Here is a 26,492-nt window from a genome sequence, read left to right on the forward strand (position 1 = left end):
GTGATTTTTCAGTTTGCTATTTTCATCTTATTTTAAGATATCAACAGAATATTCCTAATTTTGTTGGTCAAAGTTAGTAGATTGATTGAATTTATTTTTATATCATGGTAATTTATATACATTTTTGGACATAACCCTTACTTGATTTGAAATACCTCAAGTGCAGAAAGTGTCTTTGATTACAGAGTGCCATAGTGTTTCTCAGTGCTTTACCAGTAGTAGGCGCTAGATTTTTTAAAATGAGTGATCATTGATGAAACACTGAGTTTCTATACTAGTTGGCCAAGTAAAGCAACAAAATATCCTAAGAAACACAGATAACTTTTGTGGGCATGGCTTTAATCCACAAAACAGTATTTAAGTTTTAGTATTTAAAAAAAAGGAACTATTCTGAGCCCTATTTTTAGTTCCATAATATTAATAAAATAATCTGTATAGAAATTATTTGAATTAGCCTCTTAAATAACTCCCTTGGGAAGTTAATGCATTTCCAGAAGTATTTTCACTTCTCTGAGCCCCACACTCTCCATCTGTAAAATGAAAGTTGGATTTCATGATTTCTAAGATGTTAGAGTGCCAAAGTTTCGTGATTTTGTTTTCCTTATTTTCCTTTAAGCTTTGGTTTCTGTTCTTGATCTAGATCTTTTTATCTCATCTTGTGAGATTATCAGGCAGAATTCAGGTTCACTTAGTCTTATGGCTCGATAAGCTTGAGGAAATATGTATGGCTTGTCATCCTTAATATAGATTTCTTCTTTCATTATATTTGTTATCAGTTTGGCTATATGTGTTATGTATATGTACAAATATGTAAACTATGTACATTCCATCCTTTTTAAATATGTAACATTATGTATTTTTTTCATAGTGCAGATGCCTCTTCTGTCAAAGAGCTATTTTACCGAATTTCAAACTTATATACTTAATTAATACTATGACCAATTTTATATTAACCTCAAGCCTTTATTTAAATCTGGGACCATGAATATGGGGTTTGTCACATAGTTGACAGCACCTACTGACACAAATGTGATATTTGTAGCTTGGCTCTATCAGCTACTAACAAAAAAATCAGAGAATTGAGTGGGAGGGACTTGATATCTAACAGAGGATAGCAAAGTTCTGAGAGTTTCAAGTATGGCATCAAGAGAATTTCCAAACATGGGGGAAAAATCCATGGAACTTAAGGAAAAAGCAATATTATCTTATAATCTCTGGCATATGAAAAGGAGATCTTACTGTTAAGAAAATGGTTTTAAATTCTGTAGAAAATGCTTGTAATACGGTAACACCCAGCATGCCACAGACATGAAAACAAACTTAATTCTTGTTTTAAAAAAATTTTCAACCCAATCTTTGGAGATTTTTCCCCATGGGGAATTTCCCCTTATCTACTACTTTGTAATGGGAAAACTATATTTACAGAAATTCATTCAGCAACTTTTTTAGAGCACATTAGTAAAGTATTTTTTATTTACATGTTCCATAAAGCATGAACCATTTGAGTATTCATGAGGAAACTTACATGCTGACTCAAACTTGCTTTTATCTTAATGGTTTTTCTAGCTGATTCATGCCAAGAAAAATCCTACCCATGTTTTAATTGTTTATATAAGCAGATGGGACAGCCCTGAGTGTATTGAGCATATATCTAACTCCTGGCTACATAAACATGACCCACATGAGTGTCTCCAAACTATTAGTGAGGGATCTATAAATCTCAGATTTTTCCCAGTAGAATTTATTTTTTTCCCAATGGGTGGTGCTATATTTGATTTAAGTAGCTTTGTAATTGGGAAATGGGACTTCAGAGTAATAATGCGCCTCTCTCTCTTTCTTTCTCCCTCCCCCCACAGTTCTGATGACATTGATTACCGTGGTTCTACTACAACTCTTTCTCAGGCCCCAACAGCATCCTTTACAGTGAGTCAGGTGCATCCATCTTCCTCTTTGCCATGGTTAGGCAGTGGGCAAACAAGCACTGGAGCTGGTGTGGTATGTATATGTTTACTATGGGTGCTGTTTCTGAACATAGTTTTCCTTTAAAAATAATCTGCAGTTGGTTTAGTGGGTGAAAATTGTGCTTACTAGTAGAAGTGTCAGCTTAAGAAACTGATGTTTACTATTAGTGCTCGAGAAAATTTAGTGTTTAGTGTTACTAATTAGAAATGTGAAATGTAATTGCTTCATTGGACAAGGGGAATTTTCCCCTATTCTCCCATTTTATTCTAAAGAATCTTTAGGTTGTAATTGTGGTAGTGTTGAAGGAGGGACAACTTGATTAGCAGAAATACTTTAGACCCTGCTCTAGGTGGTAATCAGGTGTGGGGAGAGCACATAGCTGCCCAGGAAAGAGACGAATGGTGGAGGATTGACAAGTGGTAGATTGGATCCTAAGTGTAGAGTCTCTAGGAGCCCCATAATGCTCCGGTTAAGAATGCTGAAAAATAAAATAAAGTAGAAATGATTAACACCCATGGAATTTTATCTGAGTCTACCTGGGAGATTTTGTGGGTAATTCAGCATTTTAAAATGAACAGACTTTTTTTACTTTGCTTGAATTTATTGTCTTTACTTTTACCATCCTGTGCTCTCAGAGAGAGATCTTTGTCAGTGAAGGGCAGGACCAGCTCTTTGGCTGTACTCGTTGCTGTCCACCAAGGATTTCTTGTGGTCCTTTTTTTTTTTTTTTTTTTTTTTTTGCCTTGCAGATCTTAGAATGAACCCCCTGCAGTTTATCACTGAGCTAGTCAAAGCAGAATGTCCACAACAGTCTGGTGGCTAGTTGCAAAGCCATGCTTTTTATTTTATTTTTTTAACATTTTATGAGACTTAAGATTAAACTTGTAAAAATGAACTCTATTTTTCACTTGAGATCTGATAATAGTTTCCATATCAAATGTCCACTTGAAATACAAGCATCTTTTTTAATGTGATGTAGTAAAAAGTAAGTCTCCTATAATGGCAAGTGTCAAACCTGGGGATTAAAAAAAAAAAAACCCAAACCCCAACCCCCAAATTTGAGTTCTGGTTATGCCATTAACTAGCTATGAAATCTCATGTGAATCACTTAACCTTCCTTGGCTCTTGTCTGTCAGGGGAGGCTAATCTTCCCTATCTGTAGCACATCGCCAGTTTGTAATGAGAATCAAGTGAGATTAGTATATATGAAAATGCCGAGAAAACTATGAAATTCTATAGAAATCTGTTAATTATGAAATAAATTAATAGTTATTTAAGGCCATGGGCTTCCTCTTGACAAATAAGCTTAAATCAATCTATAATGTTTTGACACCACAAATTAAAAAAAAAGTTATTAAAATTTGTAATTTGTGCTGTATCACCATTATGATATAGGAATGTTTATAATTGCTGGAAATAATTTTCCATTAATTTCATGTGAAGAAGATTTGTTCTTTGGATCCAAAGCCCTTTTGTGTGTAGAGTTTGTCGAAGTCTTTTTAGATGACCACTTGATTCAATTAATTTCTTCCAGTGTAATTTTAGCACAAGCACAGCTTGGCCCAGCTTTGAGATGTAGCCCTTTTAGATAATACCTTAGGTTGTGAACGGTAATTCCTCTTGAAATGGGGTAGGATGGGAAAGTTAGAAAAAAAGGAGGAATTTTATAATAAAGGGCAATGGGGTAGAGACAAAGTGACTCCTTTGCCTTCTAGGTTCTTTTGGGAGGGGATGTTATTACCTAGTTTGTTTTGTTACCATCTCTCTCTCCCAGCCAGAAGACTTCCTTCCAATGGACAGCCTTCATACTGACCATTCTGGCCTTAGAAGACTGTTTGCTTCTAAATGGGTTATATCACTACTCTGTTTATAACATTTCCCAACCCTCAGTGGCAATTTAAGTGTCCTTTTTCACAACCTCTGATTTCTCTCTGCCGCTCTGTGAGGAATAATCGATCACAAACCACTTATTAAGTAGCTGCTATGTGCCAGGCACAGTCAGTATTAAAACAAAAGTGAATCAACACCTACTTTCAAAGTGTTTCTGAATTGTAATTGTCCATTATAATTTAATTTATAAGTTCAGTCCTCAAAAGGTTATTAATGTTTTTCCTAAGATTAAAGGTTATTAATGTCCTCATAAGGTTATTAATGTATTTCCTAAGCACTGTGCCTTCGTTATTTCCTTGGGGTTCGAACAACCAGATTTTAGGCATAGGCATGTTGAATCAACAGATAGATAGCATAATTTTCTACTCCCTTTAAAAAATAAAACTACCAAAACATAATTAAACACAACCATTAGTATATTTATTTCTTATAGTCACTGTTTCTCTTAGTCTGATTTTGCTAAGTCCTTAGTTTTGCCTTTTTGTAGCTTGAAAGGCCCTGCTTCTTCCTTCTCACTTCTTATCTTTTTCACTAAGAAGGAACAGACCCTTAGGTGCATCATTCTATCAGCAGTGTGTTCCCCATAATTATCTTTTGCAATTAGAAAGTATTCAGCTGCTTTACTTTTATAATATTTTAAAGAGTACCTTGCTTCCAGAGCCTGTGAGAAGATAATCTGCCTGTGTCATTCATGTTAATGGTAGGAGTTTGTAATCAGGTGTATATAGGGTTCTGTAGAATCAGTACCATGTAGATGATCATTTATACTTTTGACTCAGCCAGCCCTGTCAGAATCATGTCAAATGATCCTCCCTCTCTTCTCCTCTCCCCTTCCCCCCTTTTTTCACACTTCTCCTACTATGATTAGCTAACCCTTTCTTATTGCTTAACGGGGCTAACACTTTTCTTATGGCTGATAGCCTTTTCAGATTACCATGTTTTTGTCATTTGTGTGACCATACAATGTAACCCTGCCACCCTGATATTTAATTAGCTTAATGGTGCTAAGTCAGTTCAAAGAGACCTCACATCATTTGCAAAGTTCTCATGTAGGGTTCCTCAAAAGCCATTTATGACACATAGCCTTTAATGTCCTTTAATGATTCTGCATTCAAAAACATCATGTGAAAACATTATCTTGACACACGTGAATTTAGCTGCGGTAAAACATGCTCACTAAATCTATCATTAATCTCTTTTTTATAACCAGAAAGTCATTAATGAAACTAAAAGTATTATATATAATATTAAAGAATATTACCATATGTTGTTTATCCTTAGCAAAACTTACTAATATTGACTGTAAGGAGACTGTACTTGAGCAGTCTATCATAAAGGAAAATAATAACTCACAATATGAAGACTTCGTATGAGTGAAGATTTGTACAATTTATGGCTTTTCTTTATTTAAAAAAACAAAACAAAACCCTGAAACTCTACATAGTTGACAGTATGCCAATTATGAAGTTCCATAATCTCAAATTGAGAGGTATTTGATCAGTGGTTATTTGATTTACTGGACAAGTTTCTAAACCTGTTACTTGGTGTATATTTATCCTGGAAGAAAGAAGACCAGCTCTGTAAAGGAAAAAAATTTTTTAGGACCCTGATCACTGTCTTCAAATATTTGAAGGACTTGTGGAAAAGACAGCTCCTTCTTTGTAGCTGCCAGCCTTCCACCTTGTGATTAGGAGGCATATTTTCATTCACTACAAAGGAACAATTCTTAAACATTTGTCCTGAAATGAAATGGTTTGCTTTTAAGCTAGTAAGATAAGATCCCTGTCACCGGAAGTGTTCAGGTACGGGCAAAATGTTGTAGTGGAGGTGCCTGTGCTGAGTAGGAAGCTGAACAAGATGGCTTCTGAGGTCCCATCTAAGTCTTGAAATTCCATGATTCAGGAGCCTTTTCTTCCTCTTCATTTAGTCCAGGTAGCAATTAGGGTGAAAGGAGAAGTTTTGAAAGTGAACAAGGTAGGCAGGGGGCTGTGGGTCTGATGTAGATCTGTCCCGTGACCTCAGGGCTTTCTTCATTATTCAGGCCAAGCCTGCAGCCTGGAGGGAGTGGCTTTTGAGTCACATGAAAACCATGTCTTTAAATTGTGTGGGTTAAATCACATGCTAGCCAACACTTTTTTACACGTATGATCTTTATGTTCTCTGTAAATTGTGAGGAAGCTCATCTCCCAAGATTAAAATTTGTCCAGAAGCTTGTGCTAATCTTTTCATGAGGAGCATGAGTCAAATTTATTTCTTTAATACGTTCTCTTTAAAGCTTATGAAAAGAAATCTTCATAACGTCAAGAGAATGACGTCACATCCTGTCCACCAATACTGTAAGTCTCTTATTTATCATCTAGTCAATACAAGTAAAACTATCTTCTTCACCTTGACAAAGACAGAATGGAAGATCTTTGGTGCACTCACAAGTCCTAGAGCCAAGTCAAAAGGTATGGGCTCGTGGGACCTTGCTTTGCCACTTAGTAGCTGCAGTTCCTGGAGTGAGTCTTACAGAGACGTTTGTGAGTTCTCATTGCCCTATCTATAAGTGGGGCTGGGCCTGTGGACCTGGGGGAACTGTAAACTGTAACGCACCCTATGACTAGGAGCTGTGGAAATACCCTTTGTCTCAACATGAGTGATTTCCTTCTCTGTGTTTCAGATCTGACGGGAGCTCAGGATGGCAGCGTACGTATGTTTGAATGGTCTCGACCCCAGCAGCTGGTGTGCTTCCGCCAAGCAGGCAACGCAAGAGTTACTAGAATGTATTTTAATGCACAAGGGAACAAGGTCAGTTCTTGGTGATCAGTGTCTAAATCTTCCTAAAAATTGCACCCAGGTGGCACTAAGTAAGGATCAGATTTGAAAAGGAATGCTGTGGCCCTTGAGATGGCAACTGACCAGCATTGAGTAAGGGCCTTCCTTTTGGGTACAGTGGCAAAAATGAAGTAATGATTGCCTCCAGGGAGCTCACATTCCACATGTGCTGTTTCAGTAGAACTGTGTGTAAATCCATGGTGACTGATAGGGTTTTTTAATTAGATAACCAATTAAGAAGAATTAAAATACTTTTTATTTAAAAAACATCTCTGCTCCTGGGCAATGTGGTGGGTGGTGTTACTGTATCTACTCTGAGGTAGGGTCAGATTTTTGAAAGAGATCTTAGTCTAAAGTTTCAGTTGCCCCAGAATGGAGGGACAACTTTAATGGGTGAGGGACAGCAATTAGGAATGATAGAGCCTTATTATATACTTAGATATTTGGGAGGATAGATGACAGCAAAATGGAATTATGAAGGAAAATGTTATTAAAGTTGAATATGTATGTCTTAACTTTCCCCGTACATATTTCATTCAGTGGAATAAAGGATTGGAGAACGTGGATCTTTTACTGTTTTATCCTTCTTGCAGTGTGGTGTTGCAGATGGAGAGGGCTTTCTAAGTATTTGGCAAGTAAATCAAACTGCATCCAATCCCAAACCTTATCTGGTAAGTAGAGTGAAATATCCCCATGGCATATCCTCAGGACATTTTGTTTCTTAAGCACTTGTAGTAAGAGAATAACCTAATTCGGGAGCCATGGAGCTGCCTACAAATGTTACTTGGAAACATTGTCCTGGATACAGTTGCTGATCACATCTGTGGATCTCTTTTTCAAAGCTTGATAGGTGACTAGTATGATTAAATTAAGTCAGCGGCATCCTTCTGTGCTCTTCTGTCTTGTCCTTGATTCTGTCTCACATATTCCTTAGCTCTTTGAGCCTTACTAAGATCATATTAGGATTCTGCCCCACAGAGTTACTGGGAAGAAAGTACTTGTTAACCTTAAAAGGCTAGATCTTTGCTTAAATTTGCCTTTGAAAGTTGTAGTGTACATTAAAAGGAAAGCTGTTGTTGGACCAGATTAATAACTGAGGTCCCCTCTAGTTCTAACATTCCATGATTCTGTGTTCTGCTTTGATAAACTTTTGTTCAGGCTTTATCTGTATTAGAAAGTTTTGGTTTCCTACTTTTGATCATGTAGTTGTCTAGGGATTTGAGTTTTCCATGTTAAGAGTACATATAGATAGGTATCCTAGAATCTCGGAGCTTGAAAGGAATTGCCAAAGTCTTATAGTTTGATCAGTACCTAAGCAATAGTCCCCTTTACCAATAGTCTGACTAGTGTCATCTAGCCCCTAGTTAAATATTTCTAATGATTTTTTTGCCTCTCTTACCGCCAGATTTGCTAGCCTGTGCCCGTTGTTCTGTCCATATTATCTCAGCATTCCATTTCCTTTTATAACCTTCTGCGGTCTATCTGGCTTTTGTCCCTATTGTAATATGGAAATGGTTTTGTCCAGACTCATCAGAGACCTTTTCAAATCCAAGAACCTTTCAGTCGTCTGGATTTCTACTGCATTTGACAGTGTCCCCTGACCTCTTAAAATTTTAAAAATTGTCTAAACTTAATGTTTCTTCTTCTTCCCTACTCATTCTTCAGCTTCTACTCTAGTGTTTTCACTCCTGCCCCATTCAGTCTGTTCTCTCAGAGGTCAGTAATGACCCTCATCTCTAACTGCAACATCCCACATTTAGTTGTCCTCCTTTTCAGCTTTCTGCAGCTTCTGACGCTGTGGGTTACCCTCTTTGACCAGATATGCTTTTTCCTGGGTTTTAGAGACACTACCTTTTCCAGGTTCTTCTTCCGACTCCTCAAATGTTATCTTTGCTGTCTTTTTTCTTTACTGACCCATTATTAATGTAGATGTTCCCCCAGAGGTCTGCTTTTGGCCCTCTTTTATATAGATACATTCTCTTTCTTGCCATTGGTTATTCCCGTGCCTTTAAATATCATCTTTTGCAGGTGATAAATTCCCAGTTTCTTTCTTTAGTTTTCTGACTGGATTGCTTTTCTCTGTGATATCACCATTTACCCTGTGTCCCATTTTTGAAACCCTGGAGTTATTTGATCCTTTCCGTCTTTCATATTTCATACCCAGTTAGATGCTTATTGATCCAATCTCTGTAACATGTCTCATTCCCCCTCCATTCTGTCCTCATTACCCATTACAGCCTCTCACTGCTACTGTCATGGCACTACAGTAATAGTTTCTAATAGGTCTGTCCACCTTCACTGTCTCCTTTCTAATTCATCCTTCATACTACTTTGAGATTAATTTGTTTTTAAACACATAGATCTACTCATGTCACTTTTCCATTAAAGAAATCTTTAACCTCTATTAGTTTTCAAATTAAATTTGAAATTCTCCCTCTTTCTCTCTCTCTTTCTCTTTCTTCTCTTCCTTTCCCTTTCCTTCCCTCCTATCTCTGTTTGTGTCTCTCTCATTCAAATCAAATGCTGTTTATTTCATGAAACTTACCCTGATGCCATTTCCTTCCCCGTTGAACTTCTTCACATTCCTCTTTTCTTTAAAAATTCTTGTAATGCCTTATTTTAATTTCCCTTTATGTCTTATCTTCTTCCTAGATTGGTACACCTCATGAAGTTCTAAACTATGCCTTATGTCAGTGCCTCGTACAAATGGTTCTGTAAAGACAAATGTTTGTTGAATGAGTGAATTCCATTAGTTAAAATTATCAAAAAATGGAACAGGTTGCTTTGTAAGGTACTGGATTCTCTGTCAGGATAAGTATTCAAAGGCTGTTTAATCATATGTCAAGTATATTACAGATATTGAGTAGGAGATGGTCTCTAAGTGACTTGTAAGGTTCCTTATCAACGCTAAGATTGAAGGATTCCTTAAGGCATTTAAGTCCTCCCAGCCATAAGCAGTCATAAGAATGGCTGACTAGGACATGTCCATCCTTGAGGACTAGATAGGGCAGTTACCAGGTGCATAGAGGAGGTCTTGATTAGTCTGCAGGAATGAAGAAACCTGTGATAGCTTAAATCATAAACAACTGGCATTCCCCCTACCCCAAGTCTTACCAGAATAATAATAAACGGCCAAACCAGACTAACCATGGGATTAATTAATGCTTTGCATCCTGTTTAAAACATCTGTAACTTAAAGCGAGCATGCAGAAAGAAAGAATGACCTGGTCCCTGTTCCTGTATTGTGTGACGCTGGACTGGAATAATCCCCTAGCACATCCTGGATTATTGCACATTTCTCAAACACTGCGAGATATCTTTATGCCACTTCCTCCTTTGTGTAATAGTGACTTCACAAAAAGATATTGTAGCCATTGTGCTTGATGTGTCATCAGTAGAAATGTATACGATTCTGTTTTAAAGAATTTGGATATTTGTGATATTTTAGATGTATAGCTAAGACAGATCCCACTTGTTTCCTGCAGAGTTGGCAGTGCCACAGTAAAACCACAAGTGACTTTGCATTTATTACCTCTTCAAGTCTAGTTGCCACATCTGGACAGTCAAATGACAGCAGGTATGTTAGTCAGCCATCCCACATCCTCCTTCCCCATCTCCCCCCCATCCCACAAACGCAATAGGAAGTAAGTAGAGTTTATGAAAAAGCAGTCTGTGTCTTAGTGGCAGTATGGTGTAAGCTCTTGGAGGGTTGGTCTTGGAGTCTTGGGCTCAAGTCTTACCTCTGATGCATATAGGCTGTATGAAAGTGGGCAAGTTGCCTACCTTTCTGTACCATGGACAGCTTTCTGAGACTAAAGGTTGTAGAGGAGTTGATAGTCTCCTTCAGTGAAGGGCTTTCCCTCCACTAGAGTAATTATCAGCAACAAAAAAGAAAGACTTGTCTTACAGCCACCATATCTTTGCCTCTTGGGAAATGTCTCACCACAGAGATTTTTCCCATGTGAGAAAAAAATGACCTGTCAAAGTTTTTCAGATTTTGTTTCCTTCTGTTACTACTACAGTTATCATCATATTACTTTGCATATATAGATGTCAATGCAATTCAGTAATTCAGATGTTTCTTTGGAAACTTCTGCAAACAAAAGGATACTTTTTAAGACAGTGTTTACCCATGACGATGCTTATGTTTTTCTTTGTTTGTTTTTACAAGAAATGTATGCCTCTGGGATACGCTGATATCCCCTGCAAACAATCTCATTCATGGTAAGTGAGTTAAGACTTGAACTTTAATGATACACTGAAAACCACTTTCTTCATTTGAATTTTGATTAGGAAATCAAGTTGGAAAGTGTTTTCATTTGTTGAAGGTAAAATGTTTCCACTGCATGACTGAAAATGTGAACCTAGTAGGGACTTATTAAAATGACTGCCTTGTTGTGGTACGTAGGTATTGCCACAGAAAATCAGATAAAATGAGATAATGTACTTTTGTGCTTATCAAAAACTATGGAAAAGTGGACCTTTTTTAGAGTTGGGAATTAGTCTGGAGTAGTAGAAAGAGTAGTGGAGTCTGGAGACCTGATTTAAAATCCTGTGTCAAAGGTAGAGATCCAAGCATGAGCAGGGCCTCAAGAGAAAAAAGATAATAGTGCTTATACTGTGCCACAGTATTGTTGTGAAAAAAGTTTTTTTTTTAAATACTTAGTGCCAGATAAGTTGAATTGTTTATCACTATTAGATATTTTTTAGTTAATGGAATGGTTATTATATGGGGAGTGGTGTGAGCCAACATTTCACTCAATGGCTTCAACAGATAATACATGTAGTTTGCCGCTATTTTATAATTTTAAAAAAATTTGTAACTTTATATTTTGTCATAAACTTACTGCTAGAAGTTGCATCTAATTAAAAAAAACAACAGTGAATATCTGTGGTAATCTCATCCCTATAATCTCATGTTTATTTTCTAATTTAATGTTAATTTTGATCTTTGCTTTATTAAATTGATGCTTTTGATACCACAGCTGTCTGATTCAGAAGTTATTCACACATCAACAACTTGTCATTTCCTCCTTATTAAGTTATATTTAATTTTGGTGATATTGCCTTTTCCATTTCTAGCATCTTTCAACTCTCCTATTGGTAAAAAGTATTCATGAATAGGATAAAAGAAGTGTGAGGCTTTGGTGTAGTCTTATAAACGTTCAACCTTTCATGTTTGTTTCTTAATTCTGAACCATATTTTCCAACATTTTTGTTGTTTTCATGTATTTACCTTTCCATTGATTTGCAGGTGTTTGTGTGTCAGGTTCAGTCATCTTTCCAATGGTCTTTTTGCTTATGCTCCTTATGAACGAGGGAAACAGCTGTTTCTGTTTCCCACAGGCCTATTCAATGAATGGGCATTGCCTTACCATAAGTGAGTGCCTCCAAAGACCTTGGCCTAAAAGGCCCACGGTCTCCCAGTGCATCCTGGGTCATCTGCAGTGATCCAGATGAATATCTGGTCACTGGATTCAGATGGCTGTGGAGGAGAAGTGAGGCCAGTGACCTGCACAGGCCTCCCTCATTCAAAACAAAGTCGAGTGCAAGTCATTTCTCTGATGTCATGATCTTCTACGGCAACGAAGGACGCACACAATGAGCAAGGAAAGAAGGCCAAGTGTTCCATGCACTTAGGTTTCTGGTTGCCTTTGGATAAGAGGTCGAAGCCAACTCTTCCAGCTCCATTATTTGACCCTCCAAGGAGGACCTTTCTTTTGTTGCAACTTACATCTTGTAATTTCATTTATAATGAAAGATGGCCTTTTCTCCTTCTCTCCCAAGGTGGGATGGATGACTTGCTTGTATCTTAATTGGTCCTTACAGTTTCTCCCTTGCTTTTTTGGGGGACACCAAGGAGTTCAGATATGCGTACTTTCACTTGTTTTTTCTTTGCCAGGTATTAATTCATTATAGATCTGCTACTATTTCTGAAAAAGGTCAGGATCCATTGTTTGCAACTGGTTGTTTTGAAATTGACAGTGGGCATATCTGAGGCAGTAGTTCAGAATTGAGAAGGCCTTCAGTTTGTACTTTTGGGTTTAAAATATCTTTTGCTTTTCATAACATTTCACAACATCCTATTTTTTTTTAATTTTTCTTATTTAAAAGAATAAAATTTCATTTAAAAAAAAGATATCCTTTTGAATTGGAAAAGAAAAAGATTCAGTGGCTACTATGAAATGTGAATAATAGATATTAGGCTTCATCAGATTTACCACAGTAGAAATGTTTAGTGTCTGAAATGTTTGTTCCCGCTCTTCCTCAGGCTTCACCTGCCATGATCACGGTGCCACAGTGCTGCAGTACGCACCTAAGCAGCAACTTTTAATCTCTGGAGGCAGGAAAGGATGGGTGTGTATATTTGACATCAGGCAGAGGCAGATGATTCATACATTCCAGGCCCATGACTCAGCTATTAAGGCTATGGCTCTGGACCCCTGTGAGGAATATTTTACTACAGGATCAGCAGAGGGGAACATAAAGGTAATTCCATATGGTTCAAGTTCATTGTAAAAATCAAAGGAGCTAATGCTTGGAAAGTGTTTTGTAAACCTTAAAGTGATATATAATTTTGAACTATTATTAATAATTTAGAAAACACAAATCACTGGATTTTGTAATGCTGTACGTAGTCTTGGGGAAAACTTAATGCTTTCAAAATATAGTGACTTGCTACAGAAAGCACTAATTTGTGGCCATATGTTTAAAATGTTTAAGTTGCAAAATTAGTTTCCTTTAGATTATTTGTGGTGATGTTGACAAGTTTGCCTCTTAACTGTTTTCCACAGTTAGTCATTTTAAAAAGATACTTGAATGTTTATTTGATTTCATCTGTTAAATGTGTTTGTAATTTCCAAACCAATTTGTGAGTTAGTACAACATTCCATGTATTTGTGGACAGATTTTCCTAAAAGACTCTTTTAGTAGAGGTTGGGGGAGAGAAACTCAGGGTCAAGAGTTGCTTGACACCATGAGACTCACTCATTCCAGCTGGGCCTGCTGATGCTTGGAGACCAGTTTTGGTTCTGAGCAGGAGCTATATGTAAGGAGCTCTTCACTCACAAAGCCTTTACTTTAGAGCATACTCAGATTTTGCTGCTTGTGCCTTTGGCTTGTTATACCCTTCATGCCCCATCTCTGTCCTGAGTCCCTGACCATTTGTTCTTCAGTTTCCTCTGGATTCCTTATCCCTGCCTTAGCTGACCTCTAGACTTTCTCTTTGGCCTCCTTGACTCTTGGGATGCCCTAACCTATTATATGCAGCCCCTCATTTTCTTTCCCCATGTCATGTCTCAGTAAAGGAGTCTTGTCACTGAGTAGAGCTATGGTTCCAGAGAGTTCGAGGGCAAGAGAAGTTCCAGAACAAGAATCTGGAAAGTGGAATCTACTGACCACATGATCCTCTGATTTTAATTCGTCTTGGTGGGACCCATCATCTATGCCAACGCCAATTCACTGGACTAATATTTAAGAATTCTACATAATTGTTCAGGATTTATAATCATTTATAAACACATAGAGTGTTATCCTTAGTAGTATATTTCTAGGTGCTGCTTTAATTGCTCCTGACTGTCGATGAGCCTGTGTTGTCATCTGAGAGGCAGACAATAGTCAGAAGGTCTCTTTCAAATACACACCCCTCACTCTTCCCCCCAAACAAAGAAATAAACATGTATCAGTTGCTCTGGGTAAAGAAGAATTGTTAGGAAATTTGTTTTTTTGTCCTTGCCTGAGGCTGTGGCATTCACCATTAAGGGCAGAGGGAACTAGGCAAGTAGTGGATGCTGCTTCTCCCAAGTAGTGGATGCTGCTGACTTTGCCTTGGCCTCCAGAGTGGATGCATAAGAGCGACTTAGTCAGACTTCTCCTTTCCCTACCACTGTCGCCTTAGCGTAGAGAGTGGGAGATCAGTGACGAGTGAACAGTAGCAATTTGGTGGGTTTTAGTCAAATTAGTCTCCACACTTTCCATTCATCTTCCTGTCCTCATACATAGCACCTGGCACATTGTAGGCTTATAATAAATATGCATTGATTGATTTATTAGGTTCTTTCTTCTGTCTGAAATGTTTTCTTTTGCTTATCTGTATCTTACATTGTCAGAGGAGAGAAAATATCTAAGAATAAATCAAGTGGGCTGATCTCTGAATCAAAAAAACCTGGTAATTTCTGTGTAATTTTAAATGTGAATGAAAGAGCTTAAACTTCCTGAGATAGTGACTGAGACTTTTGATGTTGCTAAGGAAAGCTGTTTGGGAAAGAGGCATGTCAGTGTTAGAGAGGCTGCCCTGTGTGGGGATGGGAAAGTGTAATTGGAGAAGTTGGGAAAGTGGGGAAGGGAACCTTGATTGGAACATTAACAGTCTCTAGTTTTGCATTTCTTAAATTAAGTTCTCAATAACTAAAAGTTTCTTCAGCTAACTTTATGATGCCCTCTTTCTTTTCAAATAGGTGTGGAGATTGACAGGCCATGGCTTAATTCATTCATTTAAAAATGAACATGCCAAACAATCCATATTCAGAAATATTGGGGCTGGAGTCATGAAGATTGAAATAGTTCCGGGCAGGCGACTCTTCTCCTGTGGAGCAGATGGCACACTGAAGATGAGGGTTTTACCCAGTGCTTTTAATGTCCCCAATAGCATTTTTGACATTCTGTAAACTTAAGGATTTTGGGCATTATTTTTATATATACCTTTCAATTTTTAGAAAGCTGCAGTAGTATCCAGTAAGAGAACTAGTTGTGCTTTCTGAGCTGTTTTTGACAAATTGAAAACAGTATAAACTATTGCAAATCTTTGTTCACATCAGATTTGATTAAAGCAGCTGACTTATTTTGAGCATTGCCTGCCTGTCTCTATAGGCAGGTGTGGTGACTGTGCATGCCCTGTATTGTAACGACTTAATGTATTGAAAAATTATACCTAGTGTAGTGAAGGGTTAGCATTCTTTATGGCATTTAGCAACCTGATTCAGAAAGCAGTAGATAGTCACAGGCCACCGTGGTGAGAAGCGCTGTGATCAAATGAAATTCCAAAACGCTGATGCTGGTTCAGGTTTCTCTTCCAGTTTCTTGCCACTGATTGAAGCATGCCTGCAGTTTTCTTATTTGTCTTCATGAAGGGTAGGACCTTGTTAATGAAGGCGTTAGAAGTTCCAGGTCACCACACAAAAACCGAAAAACATTGAAGTTTGGAACTGAGTAGACCCATGTACTGCAGAGAGACCCATCTGTTCTTTTCTGCTGAAATTGTTTTCCAGTTAGTGTTTCTGCTGGGTTAGTACTGTAACCTGCACATGAACTCAAACTTCAATGCCATGTTTTCTTCCTAGTACATTCACATTTTTTTGACTGCTAGATTTTCTATTTAAATACTTGCCTTCACATTAGGAATGTAACATGTGAACATGGAATATTTGTAAGTGAACCAAGACTTGTTTCTTAGGCCAGTTTAGTACTTTTTTCTTGTATCCAAGAAAAAGAAGACACCATTTTTAAAGCTATATTAAAATCACACCAATGGAGCGTCCAATGCCCCACTTTAAATGAATGTTGGGCTTTTTTGTGGCCAGTTAACAAATAGTTGATGAGACTGGTGATATTATTTATTGCCACCACATATTGTGTAAACTATGCAGAGTTAAATATTATTTGCTTGTAATATATTTGCAAATGTTGTCATATTTTGATGTAATTTCTTGGGTATGACCAAAAAATGTTCTTGAGATATTGGAACTGGTGTCTTATGTATTTAAATGTTAACCAAAAAATTGTCTTATTATGTTAATGAGAATGTCAATGCTTGCTCAGTAATAGTAAAATATAATGGCATAGCAGCATCTTTCTTTGAAAGCGATGTGAAGTACCAACTGTGAAATACATATGTAAAAGAAAATTAAATGTTGTTTGTTCAAGTTTCACCTTGGTAAGTTTATTAAATTCAAGCAGACCCGTTTTACCACCTTTTGGCTGCAACCACTTTAAAAACTGGGACAACTTTTCGTTTTTCTTGAGCTTCGAATGAATGAAGGCTGAGCTCATTAGTTTCCTTTAGTATCTACTGCTACTAGACTTAAACAAGTGAGAAATCTGCTGTGTGGTTACTGTTTTAGGTGCCTGACATTGGGGGTGGGGAGGGGGGAGAACAGTTTCGAACATTTGTAAGAAAATGAGATTGCTTTGTCTCCCAGTGACCATGGACCTTTGACCCAAAAATAGTCACTGAAACCTACTTCTTGGATTTAAAAGAAACTGATCTTGGAGGTGGCCAGCCCTATCTCTTTTTAATCCTTTACTCTGAACGTTGGTGAAATTTGGACCCAATAGAACTTGGAAAAAAAGGGGAGACTGGGAATCTTCTTGTTGCAAATAGGCCTTTGACAATTTCAAGGGAGAAGGCATTTGTAACTTTAATAGCACACTTTATTTTCAAAATTCCCATCATTTTTCATTCTTAACATTTTTAGAAGAAAGAATTATCACCAACTTAGTTTATAGAAATAGAAGGGAATTTCAAATTTCAAAAAGGGAAATTCAAAGTCTGAATTATCAAGCAGATTTTTTAAATGTGGCTATGGAATGAGTTTTTAATATTTGAATATGGGTCCATAGTAACTGGGGAATTTCTACCAACTCTAACAAAGGAATGAAACCACGGGAGAGAAGATCAAGGAAATCATGAAAAAAGCTGGTCAATTTCCCCGTTCCCTTTTGTTCAGTTTTTACTGCCTTCTACCTGAACCTAGGAGTGTTCTACATCAGTTGTGTCAAACTCAAGTGAGCAACAGGTACCACTGAATTGTACGGAAGCATCTCTGTGGGCTTCTGTTGATTTATAAAACCATCGTTTCACATTGTACATGTGAAGTCATGTGAAACATATTTCCATATTAGCCATATTACAAAGAAAATGGTAAAAAAAAAATCTGCTTTATTCTGCTTGCAGAGTTTTTCGGTACTCTCTCTGGAGGTAGAAAGCATTTTTCCATCATGAGTCCCTTGGAATTGTTTTGGATCATTGTCTTTATCAGTGTACCTAAGTCTTTCACAGTTTTGATCACCCTTACGGTATTGCATTGCTGTGTACATTGTTCTGGTTCTGCTCATTTTGTATCAGTTCACATATGACTTTCCTGATTTTCTTGAAAGCATCCTGCTTGTCATTTCTTATAGCGCAATAGTATTCCATTACGGTCATGTACCACAATTTTTTCAGCCATTCCCTAATTGTTTGTTAGGTATCCCCTCAATTTTCATTTCTTAGCCACCACAAAAAAGAACTGCTACAAATATTTTTGTATAAATAGGTCCTTTTCCATTTTTTTGCCTCTTTAGGATACTAATCTTTAAGTGCTGTTGTTGGGTCAAAAGGGTATGCACATTATTATAGCCTTTTGGGTATAGTTCTAAATGGTTGGACATCATCCACAGTGCCATGGTGTTCCGCTTTTTCCACATTCCCTCCGGCATTTGTCATTTTCCTTTTCTGTCATGTTAGCCAATCTGATAGGTGTGAGGTGGTATCTCAGAATTGTTTTAGTTTATATTTCTCTAATCCAAATTGATTTAGAGCACTTCTTCATATGCCTATAGATAGCTTTGATTTTTTGGTCAGAAACTGCCTGTTCATATCCATTGACCATTTATCAATTGGGGGATGATTTGCATCTTTATAAATTTGACTCAGTTCTCTATTTGAAAAGTGAGACTTTTATCAGAGATACGTGTTGCAAAAATTCCCCCCAGTTTTCTGCTTTTCCTTTTAATTTTTGTTGCATTGCACTTTTTAATTTTATATGATCAATTTATTTTACATTTTGTAATGCTCTCTATATTTTCTTTAATCCTAAATTCTTACTTATATATAGATAAACTATTTCATGCTCTTGTAATTTGCTTATGGTATCATCCTTTGTGTGTAGATCATGTACCCATTTTGAACTTAACTTGGTATATGGTGTGAGAGGCTGGTCTATAACCAGTTTCTGCCATGCTGTTTTTCAGTTTTCCCAGCAGTTTTTGTAAAATAATGAATTTTTGTTCCAAAAGTTAGGATCCACATGAGTTCTGAGCCAACCTCCTTTGCCCCTGCCCCTGTGTCACAGATCCCTCTTTCCAACTGCCTTTGTTGTCTTAGAAGAATGTCTCACTCTGATCTTGTGTTGGTTTTGCCATTCTAGAATTTAATTTGAGGTGTTATTTTAACATTGTTTGGAGGGGAACATTAGCAGAGCTCACATGAGCGCTTCTTTGCTCCACCATCTTGGTTCCACCCATAGAAGACCTCCGTTCTCTTTATTTTACAGAGGAGGAAAGTGAGGCTATGATTCACCCAAGATCACATAGGCTGTAAGCGTCAGAGGTTGGATTTGAATCCAGTGCTTTTGACCCTAGAGCTGGTAGTCTATGCTATACCATGAATTGAGGTGCTTATTTATTTTGCTTCAGTTGAACTGTAGTCAACCTCAAGAACAGCTGTGTCATGGGAAACAAGATAACACTCAAGATTTCAATGAGAACCTCTGCCTCACAACCCGAACAGGTTTACTCTGATTTCTCTTTGGCCCATCTTGTGACCCTTTAAGGTGAGCCCTTTGAATTTGGGGTCCGGATTTATCTAGCTTAAAGCTTCCTCAGGAGATCCTTTCTTATCTGGCTCATGATCCTCTAGTTAACTCTCAGGTCCAAGGATATTAAGAAGACAAGGTACTTCTAAGATAACACCCTGAATCTGCCTGCTCAGCCCAAGTTTTTTAATCATTAAGGAAAAACAACTTTAGAACTACAGGATATCATTAAAATTTGAGTAAATATAGACCTTTAATGGTGATTGAAGGGATTAGTAGTCCACTTAAGCTATCAAAGCCAAACTGTGGAGTGCATCTTGTCCTTGCCAATTTGAAATAGAATTGAATGTAGAAAAAGATCTCCCCAGGACACATCCAGGAATTTGGGGAGAATCAAACCATGAAGGAGTTCTAAACTGTTAGGTTAAAATTTTATTAAATACCAAGGGGATACTTTATCTCTGATGAGAATCTAATATCTAACATATGTAGGGAACTAACAAATATATGACACCAAGAGTCATTTCCCAATAGAATAAGCCAATAGTTCTCAAAAAATATTGTAACACTATGAACCACATAAGAAATTGTTTCAAATCTTCAGTCATGGGAGAAATGCAAACCAAAAACTCTGATGTTTAGACATGATAATCAAAAAAATAAGGAGTAAATGTTGAAGGGATTATGGGATTGGTTCAATTCTGGAAATCATTTTGAGGTTAAGTAGCTAAAATGTCCCTGCCCTTTGACAGACATTTTCTTACTGGGTACATACTCCAAGGAAGTCAAAGACAGCAAAGCAGAAAGGCAACATGGCATAGTCAGTAGAGATTTGGCCTCAGTCAGCAAAACATGGTTAGCAGCCCTCACTCATTCCTTCAGTGCTCCAGGCAACTCACCACTATGAGTTGTAGAAAAAGGCATTTCCTTATTTGGGAGTTCCTTATACAAATGAAATAACAGATCCAGGTATTGATAATGACACTTTTTGTGGTGACAGAACTGGAAAAAAGGTAGATGACTGCAGAATGACCAAATTCCAATACCTAAAGGATGATTAGGGAAAAACTGGTTAGGAAGAATTCAAAGTCATATAAATTGATGGGGAATGAATTCAGCAACCAGGGAAACTATACATACACACTGACTGCAAAAATGAAATGGATGGAGAAAAGTGAAACTGAGTACAACGTAATTATAATGATTAATCCTGGCCCCTGAGGAGACATGAGAAAATATACCTCCTTCTCCTGGGAGAGGTGAGAGACTTGAGAGGCGGACCATGGCATTTACTGTGAGATTCTTGATGACTTAGTTTTGCAGAATATTTTTTATTATTTGTTGTAAGAGTGAGGGAGGGATTATAGTCAGAAATGAATGAATGCATATAGAGACAAAAGATACCACTAAAATTTTTCAGTGAGTACATTGTTAATAGTCAAATTTTCAGTCTCATCTAAGAGATGGAGCATCCTTGAAGAGCTGATTCTACCAGGTCAGTAAGAAGTGTTCTGAATGTAGTAGAGAAGAAGGGACGTTTATACCATCCCCATCCCTTTCCTCTTCTATCTTGAATCTTTTTTGATTGTCAATCAATTGAGAAACATTCATTGAACACCTTCACTGCCATGGACTCTACTTAGCTCAGGAGAGATACAAAGAAAGGAAGCAAAACTTCCTACTCTCAAGGAGCTTCCAATCTAATGAAGGACATGGTGTGTTTTAGTGGGGTGTTAAAGGGTTGTTTTATTTAGGTAGTTTCAGGGTTGTGTTGGAAGCTTCAGTGTAATAATACGTGTAACTCAGTGTATATAGTATATTCAGTGTATATACCTGGGAAATGACAAACTGATCTTGATTGTTATTGATTATATAGACTTAAGAAAGTAATGGTTGTTGTTCAGTCATATCCTGCCTTTTTGAGTCTATTTGGGGTTTTCTTGGCAAAGATACTGGAGTGGTTTGCCATTTCCTTCTTTAGCTTATTTTACAGATGAGGAAATTGAGGCAAGCAGGGTTAAGTGACTTGTCTAGGGTCATACCCTAACCCTAACCCTAAGTGTCCGAGGCCAAATGAAGCTTTCTGACTCCAGATCAGCATTTTAACATCAAATGTTAAAAATGCAGACTAAACTAAAAAGTGTATTGTGAGCACTTTCCCCCCCTGGAAAGCTGGTTGTTAAACATTTACCAACACAACTCTAGGTGATTGGGATGTTTGTGTAGGAAGGATTAAGAGGACTTAAGAGATAACGATTGCTTCTTGCTGGGCCCCTCAAGATGAGCACTATCAGTTTCTTACATACTGTTAAATATTGATTCGGTAAATATGTATTTCCAGCCATGGGTGGTACACTATGCTAAGTTTGTAGGGAATAAAAATATGGGGAAGACATGATCAGAAGTTGTTTAAGATCAAATAGATGAGTTTATCAGAGCTTAATATACAAGACTATTTGATCTCTACAATTTACTGTAACTGGATTGACAAAGCATTGTTTTTAGGAAATCCACAGAGAAATGAAAACAATTCTACAGAATAATTTTTTGTAAAGGTTTTTGCCACAATAGGATGAGCCTTGTCAAATGCTTTAAAAATAACGAAGGGGGCACCTATATAATCAATTCATTTCTCTTAGTATTGCTAACTTTGGTGAGCTCATTTTGTTGATGAGGCCACAGATTTTTAAACGGTATATTTTCAGTTCATATGGGCACTTTTTAAGACCTTTTATTGATTGAACTGAATTTATGCCAAATGGATAAGAAGCAGGATTGCAAACTGCCTAACATACGCTGCTATAGGTAAGAAGGGAGTTTTAGAGTTCAGGATTTGTCTCCTAAATCTCCCTGCTTGCTAATTACCACTAATGACTTGGAAGAAGGCTTCCTCATTTTGCCAGAATTTCCTTTTTGCTGTCTTCTCAAGAGTTCCCATTTATGAGGTTGCACCCAGATGGAGGAGGTTGGTGCTAAAAGGGGAGACTTATGAGAAGTAGGGTGTTACAATTGAAGGGAGCTCGAAGTTAGGAGACCTGAGTTCTAGTCACTTGACTTAGACTCAAAGGTAAAATTACACTGGACTAGGCTTTTTTTTTCAGTTCCGTGATTCAGAGTTCATAGACTAAGGAAGAAACATTAGGATGTGGCCACAATTCAAAGACAAGAAGGTTACTACATCAAGGAGACTAGGCAAACTGGCTTTGGAAACCAATGCTGTCGCTGTTGGATTTCACCCACCTGTTATTAAATGTGCTGATCCTGGAGGAGGGTCGTACCAGATTGTTTTTTCACTGTAGTGATGTTGAATATTCTTAAAATCAACACTGGGATGAGTAATATGGGCATGGTCAGACTTAACCAAAGGATTATTCATTCTCTCCATTTGCTTTCTCTGCCACTTTCTATATGATATTTAAAAATATTATAAATACAAATGACATTATCAGGGCATGTCTGTGGTTTAATAAGGAGTTTGTCAGGTGGGATGGTGGGGAGACATGTAGTAGATCATATCATGCCTCTATGGGACCATTTTCTTCATTTGTTTCTTCATCCTCACTTCCCCTTTAAATGCCTTGGAAGGTGGAGACAATTTGTTTTGTTTTTGTAGTGAGGAGACCAGTTGTTTCCATGATCCAATTAACTCTCTGCTTCTTATTATCTATGTTACCTTGGGTAAGCCAATGTAAAATGAAATAATTGGACTATGTGACCTCTAAGGGTCTCTTCCAAGTCTAAGTCTTTGATTTTATCATCCCAATAGAATTGATCAATTAGGTAACAATTGGTCAGATAGAGTAGTCTGGTGGCTGTCTATACTGATTGAGTAAAAAGGGTGGCTGTCTACACTGATTGATTGCCAGCTTTCCCCTTCATTTTATACTGGGTAGATACAGTCTTCCAGTGTTTGTGTTTTTCTCCTTTGGGGCCATAGGAAACACACTTTATTTAACACAGCTTTCTCACTGTTGGAAAGGATGACAGTTCTTACAGACTTAGAACCACTGTGGTGTAGTGGAAAGGATGGGGAGTCAAATCCCACCTCAGGCAATTCTCAGTTGTGTGAACCTGGCAAGTATTCACTTCTCTGTGCCTCAGACACCTCACTTCATCTGTAAAATGAGGGGATAGACTGGAGAGTCTCAAAGGTCATTTTCAGCTCTAAATCTAGGATCTTATGAAGAACAATGAACTTAAACTACACCCAAAACACCGTGGTAGGAAATGAGTTTCTTTTTTTCTGAAAGTTATGTGCTAAAAGGTGAGAAGGTAAAAACAACAGTTATCTTAAAATAAGACTGTGCCCATCCATCAAAATCTTATTAAATAATTTGGTTAATGTTTACATGAAATACAGCCAAGACAATGCATTCACCATTACTCCTCTTGTTATGCATAATCCTTGATCATAGATGGAAGCCTACGGCTTTGCATGATGCATAGGAACGAGGCATCTGACTGAGAAGTGAGAATGCCATCCATCACTTCTCACTTGAATATTCTGTCATCATGGAGATATGACTAAAATGGACTTAGTGAAGTTAACCCAGAAAATGATAGTAAAATGCCAACTAACTCTTAAAGGATCAGTATGTCTCACTTGCAGCCTTAGTCTGGATTGCCCTCTTCCCCAGACACTTTTTATGAAGGTCAGAAGACTGCAGGTGGTGGTGGTATATATATATATATAACCTTCTCCATGAGCTGTTTGGGCCCAGAAACCCTTTGTAGCTACAACCACCTGGTACTCAGTGGATAAGTAGATAGCAGAGTCACCTTTCTTGAGTAGGAGGCTTTTCATGGATAAACAGAAATGACTTTTGAAGACTGAACTTCATATAATTTTTAGGTGTTGAGGGAGTATTTTATTTATTTTTAAATGTGACACTCTGCTTTAGATTAATCCAATATTGTGAAATTCTTTGGCTTGACTCTGCTGTTCCAAAAAACTTATAAATTGCAGATGTGTCTTAAAGTTAATCAGATCTCTAAGCCAAGAGTTTTTAAGGAGTGTGTGCTGGTGAACTTGTTTTAAAAAAATATTATAATAATTGCATTTCGATATAACCGGTTTCTTTTGTAATATTAGGTATTTTTTAATTAATTTAAAAATACTATTTTAAAGGATCATAGACATCACTGGGCCACCAAAGAAGTCCACAGAAAAAGTTGGAATGATGGAAATCATTTGAAACTATATTAAAGTTCTTCCTTGAATTTTCAAAATTAGACTGCTTGTTTTTTTATTTTTCCTTAATAGGAAACCTAAGAATTTTATAGCCAATGTAGGAAAATAAGAACATAATTACTTCCCCTCCCCTCCAATGTGTGAAAACATAAGCTTTCTTAGTCAATCAGATTATAAAGTGATCAACTCTTACTTTTCAGCCATGGTCAGACTCAATTGACCTCCTATTATTTTGTCATAGGGAGAAAAGGTATCATTAGTAAACTGAGTCAACAAAACTCTAGTCTCAAATGATGAACTGTACAGAAAGGAATGCAGATACTCTTTCCACAGCTAAGGGGACAGCACTGGCCTATTTGCTGTTTCCTGAACATTTTCTGCCTCCTCATGTTTATGGTGAGCTCCTTTCTCAATCTGTTTCTTAGAACCCTATTACTTTCAAGACTCAATTCACATGTTGGAAGCATCATCTGGAAACCTCATCGTGTTTTTTCCCTTTATCTCAAATTATCACGTAACAATATTATTTGCATATGTATTTTATTGTCCCAATAGAACACAACCCCCCTGAGAATGAGAGTGGAGTTTATGTTTGGTCATTCATCTCCACCGTCAGTCATAGAATAAGTACTTAATAAGCTAAGTGTTTGTTGGACTGGAAGATCCTTTTATGTTTAAGAAATAGAATCTAGTGCCTTTTTTTTTTTAAGAAATGAATTTGTGTTCATTGAACTCATTCCTTTGATTTATATGTCATCTGTTTTAAAACAGAAATAACTGCTCATTAACATACAGGATTCACATCTCCACGTAAGAATTTCAACAGCAAGGAATCTCTTAAAATATTTTAAAATAACACCAATACTAATTGGAAATGAGAAAAATTACATGATATGAAAATTCAAATACTAGATACAGTGATCTTAGACACAGGACAGCATTGTTCAAGGTTACACAGTGTGCTGCTGGAAAGAATGACTTTGAGCTGTGTCAACGTGACATTAATCCAACTGATTGTAAGGTGAAAATAAAATTAGCCAATCCAACTGAATGTTCTACTGACATAGTATCTCTCACAACTAATCTGATCAGCTTTTTCAGAGAATCCGCTGGTTGCTTAGGTTTTGGGTCTGGGCAAAGGAACATGAATAGTTAGCTTTAAGTCACCTAAAGGGTAGAGTATTCCTGTTATTCAGAGCTTGAGGTCTGGAACAAATGAGGTTTAGATGTCTCTATGCCAAGAAATATAAAGAAATTATGTTGATTCAAAGTCACCTTTTTCCTTCTTTTTGGGTATGTGATAGTGCAAATCTAGAGAATGTCTATCTGAGTAGCAGAAGGTAGAGATAATGGCAATTCTCTTTAGTCTAATTATTTTTTCTCATCTCTGTAGGGCACAGCACTAAAGGGAGAAAACCACCTCCACAGGCTGCTCTTGTTGTAAGAGAAGGCAAACCCTTTTTATCCATCCTGTCCACTCCCCTATCTTCCTCCAAACACCCTCCCCCAAAAAAACACCAAAAAAATTATACCACAAAACCTTCAAAGGCTCCCCTCCTTAGGGTTAGGAAATCCTAGGCTGATTAATGTCAGAGAATCAGGCTTAATCATAATACAGAATACCTTTCCTCTGATGCATACAAAAGTGTTTCCATGAGTCCACCGGACCAGATTTCACTTCCCTATGGTCCCATTTTAGAAACTCTGAGGAGAGGTCTGTCGATATGGCCACAGAACTGAATGACCCAAGGCTTCAGTCATAATCATTTGCTACCACAAACCTGCAGAATACCTAAATCAGTAGAAATCTAGAAACATCTGCCTGCTGAATTGACTGTTGAGCAAGGAGCAAATATAATTCCTTCTGGGTTTCTGATATTCATGGAGGTGAGTAAATTAAGCATGACAGAAAAGTAGAGCTGATTCCGTTTCTCTGCCACCTGCACAAATTCCTCATAGAATGCTCAATCAGCTCCAAGGTGGACTGTAGCCGCCTCAGAGAATTCAGTCAACTTCCAAAGGTAACCAGGCACTTGAGAATTCATTACTCAAACAATCAG

General features: G+C 37.3%; 1 protein-coding gene across 4 annotated transcripts in view; it reads left to right on the forward strand.

Annotated features, from left to right (window-relative positions):
- DMXL2 (Dmx like 2) overlaps window positions 1–16,595 on the forward strand; it is a 145,750-nt gene extending 129,155 nt beyond the window's left edge. For all 4 annotated transcript variants that reach the window (XM_072622884.1, XM_072622885.1, XM_072622886.1 and 1 more), the window contains 8 exons: window positions 1,857–1,995; window positions 6,128–6,188; window positions 6,515–6,642; window positions 7,263–7,340; window positions 10,155–10,246; window positions 10,841–10,893; window positions 12,941–13,158; window positions 15,126–16,595. In XM_072622884.1, coding sequence (XP_072478985.1) covers window positions 1,857–1,995; window positions 6,128–6,188; window positions 6,515–6,642; window positions 7,263–7,340; window positions 10,155–10,246; window positions 10,841–10,893; window positions 12,941–13,158; window positions 15,126–15,335 — 979 coding nt within the window. In that variant the 3' untranslated portion in view covers window positions 15,336–16,595. The remainder of the gene's footprint in view (window positions 1–1,856; window positions 1,996–6,127; window positions 6,189–6,514; window positions 6,643–7,262; window positions 7,341–10,154; window positions 10,247–10,840; window positions 10,894–12,940; window positions 13,159–15,125) is intronic.
- The last annotated feature ends 9,897 nt before the right edge of the window (window positions 16,596–26,492 follow it).

The sequence above is a fragment of the Notamacropus eugenii genome, chromosome 7 (assembly GCF_028372415.1).
Source record: "Notamacropus eugenii isolate mMacEug1 chromosome 7, mMacEug1.pri_v2, whole genome shotgun sequence".
NCBI lineage: Eukaryota > Metazoa > Chordata > Mammalia > Diprotodontia > Macropodidae > Notamacropus > Notamacropus eugenii.